This window comes from Tupaia chinensis, unplaced genomic scaffold (genome assembly GCF_000334495.1).
Source record: "Tupaia chinensis unplaced genomic scaffold, TupChi_1.0 Scaffold000258_1, whole genome shotgun sequence".
Classification (NCBI taxonomy): Eukaryota; Metazoa; Chordata; class Mammalia; order Scandentia; family Tupaiidae; genus Tupaia; species Tupaia belangeri.
In genome coordinates this window covers 1434665-1441798 of record NW_006159738.1, presented here as the reverse complement: position 1 = coordinate 1441798, position 7134 = coordinate 1434665, and the positions used below count along the sequence as shown (strand labels likewise).

At 44.0% G+C, this 7134-nt stretch overlaps 1 protein-coding gene across 1 annotated transcript in view; it reads right to left on the bottom strand.

Moving 5' to 3' along the window:
- The window catches only part of ZCCHC8 (zinc finger CCHC-type containing 8), a 27213-nt gene extending 20439 nt beyond the window's left edge, over positions 1-6774 (bottom strand). The window contains exons 1-3 of the mRNA XM_014588105.2: positions 5827-6774; positions 3158-3232; positions 1678-1783 (exon numbers count right to left, since the gene is read on the bottom strand). Of these exons, the coding sequence (XP_014443591.1) occupies positions 1678-1783; positions 3158-3177 (126 nt within the window). The 5' untranslated portion in view covers positions 3178-3232; positions 5827-6774. The remainder of the gene's footprint in view (positions 1-1677; positions 1784-3157; positions 3233-5826) is intronic.
- Positions 6775-7134: the final 360 nt, after the last annotated feature.

Genomic DNA, 7134 nt, shown 5'->3' with positions numbered 1-7134 from the left:
GGTCATCCTCCGAAGGACACTTTCCCACCAGCTCCCTCTTGCAAGTACACATGCCCTTGGCAAAAAATTAAAAAATAAAATAAAAAATTTATGTGTGTATATATACATACACACACACTCTCTCTCTCTCTCTATTAACATCAAAACTAGTTTTCCTTTAGTAGACTACAAGATTATCATACCTCTTCAAAAAGGGGTGAGCTCAAAAATTATATTCACGATATATTCACACAGTAGAAATTTTCATGCCTCGATGTGCTTCCTGATCATTTTTAACAAGTACAGAGGATAGAAGAACAACAGATAATTTTGGCATAGAAAAATAAAAATACAGGGGAACCAGCAGTTAGCATAGTGGCTATGTCGCTGGACTCCCACGTAGTTGACCGCGGTTCGCACCCCGGACCCAGTGGCTTAAAACTCACACCGGGCGTGTGTGCGTGCGTGCCCAAGATCCCGAGAGGAGAATGGAGGAGAAGGGATTGCAGCGTGACCATCCCCCTTGGGGGGTGATTTCTCGCTTTCTGTCTCTATGTCTCTCTCTGTCTGGCGAGCACACGCACCCTATAGCAAAAAACCTCTCCCCCCAAAATAAAAGAAAAAGAAAAATACATCATGACTTTCCTGGTGACCTAATATAAAAATAATTCATCTTGGAGCTGGCAGGTAGCAAGGCGGTTAAAGGCGCTGAATTCCCACCTGGCTGACTGCCGTTCAAGTCCCAGACCTGGTGGCTTGCTTTCTTGCTTTCCGTTTCTCTCTCCCTCTGTCTGTCTGGTCAAATTGAAAAATATTAACAAATGGAACTAAATAAGTAATTTTTTTTTTAAATTCATCTTCTATAAACTCGGGAAATACGGATTTTTTTTTTCTGGTTGAAATGAATTTTCTGCCCCAAACCATGTATTAAGAATTTTCAATGCTTAAACTAGCAGGTAAGACTTTATCTTGAAATCATATACATAAACATTAGGAATGGAAAAAGCCTGTAATTTCTATCATAGCCAGATCTGAGTATGACAGCCCTGGTCAAAGGACCCATAGTCCAAAAGAAATCCAGTGGCTATACTGGGCAGAGAAGGAAGTCCACAGAAGGGGATGAAAAGTGAACAATCTTTTTTTTTTTTCCTTAAACAACTATTTATTTCACTTTATTTATTATTATTATTATTTTTTTTTTGGAGAGATTTTCACTGTAGGGCGCGTACGCTCGCCAGACAGACAGAGAGAGACATAGAGACAGAAAGCGAGAAATCACCCCCCAGGGGGGATGGTCACGCTGCAATCCCTTCTCCTCCATTCTCCTCTCGGGATCTTGGGCACGCACGCACACGCGCCAGGCGTGAGTTTTAAGCCACCGGGTCCGGGACACGAACCGCGGTCGACTACGTGGGAGTCCAGCGACATAGCCATTACGCTAACTGCTGGTTCCCTTTATTTATTATTATTTAATCTGACCAGAGAGAGAGAGAGAGAAAGGGAAAGTGAGAGTGCAAGCCACTAGGTGCAGGACCTGAACCACCGGCCAGCCATGTAGGAGTCCAACACCTTAACCACCACGCCACCTGCTGGCCTGGAAAAGTGAACAGTTGTGACCATCCTGGTTTTGCTTCAGAAGGATCCCTGGCAGTGAAAAGCACAATCTACCGATCTTAAAGTTTCTTAAGTTTGAAATACCTGAGGCAAAAGACTAAAGGAAGTCTTTTCCACATCATTTTTCTGCTGTTCCTCAAATCTTTTTACCAAGTTTGATACAAATTCCTCTATTTCTTGGTGATATTGCCTGTGTAAGATAGAGGACAAAACAGTTAGATCCTAGAAAGAATAAAACATTTAATAGTCTTATGCATTATTATAAGATATCACAAGTCAATTTTATTTATTTTTTTTATTTTAATTTTTTCAGAGGTTTATCAAGTGGCCAACTCTTTGTAACACTCAGAAACTTATTAGGTAAAGATACACATTGTTGTCATGATAACAAAATGATTAGGTTACCTAATATAGTCTTGGAAGAGAACAGTTGCCAAATAGTTACAGAGGTAAGTGGGTTTTACTTATACATTTTATGTACTTAATTTTTTAACAGATACATGTAAATGTTTCAAAACTCCAACAAGATACATAATGGAAACTTCCTTCCTACCCTGTCTCCTATTCCCCCATTTCTGCAACACAAAGACAGCGCCTGTGTTAGGTCTTCCGCAAAGTCAGGGCGTGTTTTTCTGTTTTTCTACATGGAAATGCGTCATGACTTTCTGGACGACCCAATATTCAGATCTTCCCCTCCTCCTACCAGAGACTCTTTATGCAATATAAGGAAATGCCATATAAATACGAAACTGGAAAAGCAAAAAGGGAAATGCAAGGAAAAGCACTGAGGCCTAGTCTCTAGCCCTCCAAGTCATAAGCCAGGCCCCTTAAGCCTGAGCTCAGCGCAGGTGTCAAAGCGGCCCGGATCTTGCAGGCTCCAGCAGAGCAGCCTCAAGTGTACTTCCACGTCTACCTGATGAACTCCTTTTCCTGTAACATTATAATCTCTGCATAGAAAACACAGTTATGGGATGTTGGGACTTAAATGGCTAACATTATCAGGGTTACAGTGGTAGTAGTAGACGCATTCATTAGAAACTATTTTATTGGGTTGGGGCTGGCAGGTGGCGTGGAGGATAAGGGCGCTGGGCTCCCACCTGGCCGACCACAGTTCAAGTCCTGGACCTGGCAGCTTGCTTTCTCACTTCTCTCTCTGTCCCTTTCTGGTAAAATGAAGTAAATAAGTAAATAAATAAATAAATAAAGCTAAATAAATTTTTTAAAAAAAGGGGAAAAAAATCAAAGAAACACTTTTTATTTATTTATTTATTTTTTGGCTCATTTAGTTACTTAAAAGAGGCAGCTGCTGCTAGGATCCCGTTTCCAGGGAGGAAACTCACTGTGAACGGTTCCGTGACCGCCCAGATTCATGAATGCAGAAAGGAGTCCAGACTTGAATTCCAGTCTGCATGTCCTTGCTCTTAGCATCATTTTATACCTTTAACTTCAGGGGCATTTTAAGTGGAATAAAGATGAAAAAAGTACAAAAGAAAACAGCACAATTACAGAAAACAATGTCTCATAAATGCATTATTCATGTTTAGAAAAGGTAGAAAGCACTTACTTTGAAATAGCATTGTTCATAAATAGAATCTGTAACAAAGGTCCATCTAACTTAGTATTGTTCACCAATATTCCACTGAAACAGAAGAGCACATCCTTAGAAGGCTTAAATGGAAGTGCACGTGGAGCACAAACACACGCCTGCTGCACTTCCTACATACGCGAGGCCATAAACAGCTTACAAGACTAAAAACGCCAACTCCATTTTCCTCAAGAAAAACCCAATTTTTCACCCTCCTACCTACTTTAATGGTTTTAAAGGCATTCCTTACCGTATTTTAAAAGCATTTCACAAAAATTTAAATAGTATAATTAATCTAACAGATTTTAATCAAAATGTTTGATTTTTTGCTAACGGCTAATTTCTTTAAAACTTGGGAGAGGTGGGAGGAATGGAGGGTAAGCCTGGATAAACCGGCAGTTATGTTTCTAAAAGAATTTGAATTATTTTGGCTTGAAAATATATAGGAATGGGACCAGCAGTTGGTGTAATTGGCTACATCGCTGGACTCCCCATGTAGTTGACCACGTATCAAGTCCCGGACCTGGTGGCTTCAACTCACGCTGGACACATGTGTGTGCGTGTCCAAGATCCCAAGAGAATCGAGGAGAAGGGACTGCGGCTTGGACATCCCCCATGGAGGGTGATTTCTCGCTTTCTGTCTTTCTGGCACACCCTATAGCAAAGACCTCTTCAAGAAAGTGTATTTAATAATATATCGGGAACCAGTAGTTAGCATAATGGCTATGTCGCTGGACTCACACGTAGTCGACTACGGTTCGCGTCCCGGACCGGGTGGCTTAAAACTCACGCCGGGCGCGTGTGCATGCGTGCCCAAGATCCCAAGAGGAGAATGGACTGCGGTGTGACCATCCCATCTGGGGCATGATTTCTCACTTTCTGTCTCTCTGTCTCTCTCTCTCTGTCTGGCGAGTGCACACGCCCTATAGTAAAAACCTCTCAAAAAAAAAAAATCATAAAAGCTTGAAAATACTATTCCACACAATAAATCTGTATTTGCATAAATACTTCAGATTTAATGACCTGCTAAATAAATGTACATTAAAAGATATAGTTATTTAATCTGTTAAAATCAGATGTTCGAATGCAAATCTACTCCGTGTACTTTTTTCAAAAGCACATTATTTTGTCTTCTTCTAAAATGCTTTATCTTGCATAGTTTCTCTTTATGTACACACTTCATTTTTAAAATTTTTCTTAAAGGTTTCTGCCATAGGGTGTGCACATTTTCCCGAGAGAGACAGTGAGAGGGAAAGTGAGAAATCACCCCCAGTGGAGACAGCCATGCCGCAATCCCTTCTCTTCCATTCTCCTCTTGGGATCCTGGGCATGCGTGCACAGGTACCCAGCATGATTTTCAAGCCACCAGGTCTGGGACTTGAACTGAGCCCAGCCATGTGAAGTCCAGCACCACCACACCACATGCTGGCCCCACGAACACATTTCAACTGTATAAATAAAACCTGAGCTAGAATTACACTAACCATAATACCAACTTCCCAGAAGTTTTTTTTTTTTTTTTTTTTTTTTTTAGGTTTTTTTTTTTTTTTTTTCTTTTTTAGGTTTTTTTCATAGGGCATATGCGCTCACTAGAGAGAGACAGAAAGAGAAGTGAGAAATCACCCCCCAGGGAGTAATGCCCCACCACAATCCCTTCTCCTCCATTCTCCTCTTGGGATTTTGGGCATGCAAACACATGTGCCCTGCAAGATTTTCAAGCTGCTGGGTTCAGGACTCAAATTGTGGTCACCCATGGCTACCCACACGGGAATCTAGCACCTAACCACCATGCCATCTGCTGGCACCTCCAGATACGCTTTTTAAAAATTATTTATTTTTACTTTTATTTATTTATTCATTTATTTTTACAATTTTGACCAGACTGAGAGAAAGAAAGAGAGAAAACAAGCTACCAGGTCCAGGACTATAACCGTGGTTGGCCACGTGGGAGTGTCCAGCACCTTAACCATCACACCACCTGCTGGTCCCCCAGATATGCTTTTGAATAGAAAACAGAAATAGCTGGGTTGACAACTTGCCTGTTCTGAACTTCTCAAAACATTCTGGACTGGGCCAACACGTGGCGTGAAGGTTAAGGCGGCTGGATCCCAGATGGTCAACTTCAAGGTTCAAGTCCCCAACTTGGTTTGAAAATCATGCTGGCCTATGAAGTAAATGGAGGTGACCTGACTGCAGCCACCCCCTACAGGGTGATTTCTCCCTTTCGCTCTCCATCCAGGGCACGCACCCTGTGACAAAAACTTAAAAATCTGTTTCATGCACTTATGACAATTTGGATTTTATTGCCACAAATTAAGAAGAAGAATTGGCAGGTGGCATAGTGATTAAGGGCGCTGGACTACCACATGGGGAACTGTGATTTGAGTCCCAGACCTGGGGGCTTGCTTTCTCATTCCTCATCCCCACTCCCTCTCTGTTCAAATTAAAATAAATCAAAAATAAAGTTAAAAAGAAAAGTCGCACACACAAAAAAGAATAAGGGACCATTTCTCTCTCATTTCTTCAAAGTGCAGAACAACAAAAAAAGAAAAAATCCTACACCTTCTTTAACGAGGAAGCTTTGAATAAATATTAAAATTAGGATAAACAACAACAAACAACTATGGTGTAATTTCAAGATGTCATACCTCGGTCGAGTCAGAATGTTCAATTTTCTTTTAAGTTCTTGATGTTATTACTTGTTAAAGAATATTAGCTCGCATGAGACACAATCATACAGATCATATAATTCTGCTGCGCTCCTCACTGCTGGAGCCAGACTGTTATAAACCTAAGACTCAAGGACAGTTTTCATCCCTCTCAACACACAGTCTAAGACACGATCCTGACGTTCAAAAGAGACTAACAGATTGAACCAAAAACGTTATTCAAACAACCGTGTACCAGTGCAAACTTTAATAGCCAATTAAGAAAAACTGCCGAGCCAAAGGGACACAGTGCGAGATAAAGGAAACGCAGCAGAGCCAGCTGTGAACGACCAAGGACCTCAGAACTGAACAGTCCTTTCAACTTTTCTGTATTTTGACATGTTCCATACAAAACCTCGAGGAAATCGGTATCGAGAAAAAACAAATTAGACTTCAGAAACCTTAAAGGCTGCTATCCCAACCACCGTCAGGATTCTTCCCTTGCTCTAAATGGGAAACTGCTGGAAGGCGAATGATCTGTCCATACAGTTTCAAAAACCGCTCCGGATGTAAACACACTAGCAATCTAGCGAACCTGGGACCCGTAACCACAGCCCGAGAGGAGAACCCGTCTTTGGCGCGTTTTTCCCGGAGCGCCGCCTGCGCCCCGCGCACAGGAGCCAGCGTCAGCCCCAGCGTTCGTCCCCCGCCGTTCTCCCGCCAGCCTCTAAGGTCCCCAACTCCGCATCTGGGGACCCCCAAAGGCAGACCCCGGTCTGAGGAGCCGGCGCTTAACATGCTGTGGCATGCCTGCAGCAACTTGAGCTTGGCTGCAAAAAATTTGCCAAGAATTCAAACACTGACCCCCAAGACGGAGAGGATCGTGACCGGCCCCAACCTCCCAGCTGGGCTGTCCCAATAACCCCAACGCCCGCACCCAGCTGGGGGGCCGGCAGGCGGGGCCCCGCTCACCCCGGAGGGAAAGGGTCGGCGCCCAGGCCCGGGCAGCCGCGCCTCGCGCACGCCCGACCCCCAGCCCCTCGATGGTTTCCTCGCACTGCCGAAGCCGCTCCTGCAGCTCCGCGTCGCCCACCCCGTTCTCGTCCTCCTCGTCGCCGTCGTCGTCCTTGAAGCGAGTGTGAACGGGCTTTGGAACCGACTCCTCCGGATGGTCAAACGCCTCGAACAGCTCCAGGTCGCCAAAATCCACCTCGGCCGCCATCTTGGGCTGTGGGAGAGATTCGAGAAGAGGCGGAGCCGGCCGCCGCGGCTCCGGGCCGCGGGCGGGGGGGGGGGCCGCCCCGCTGG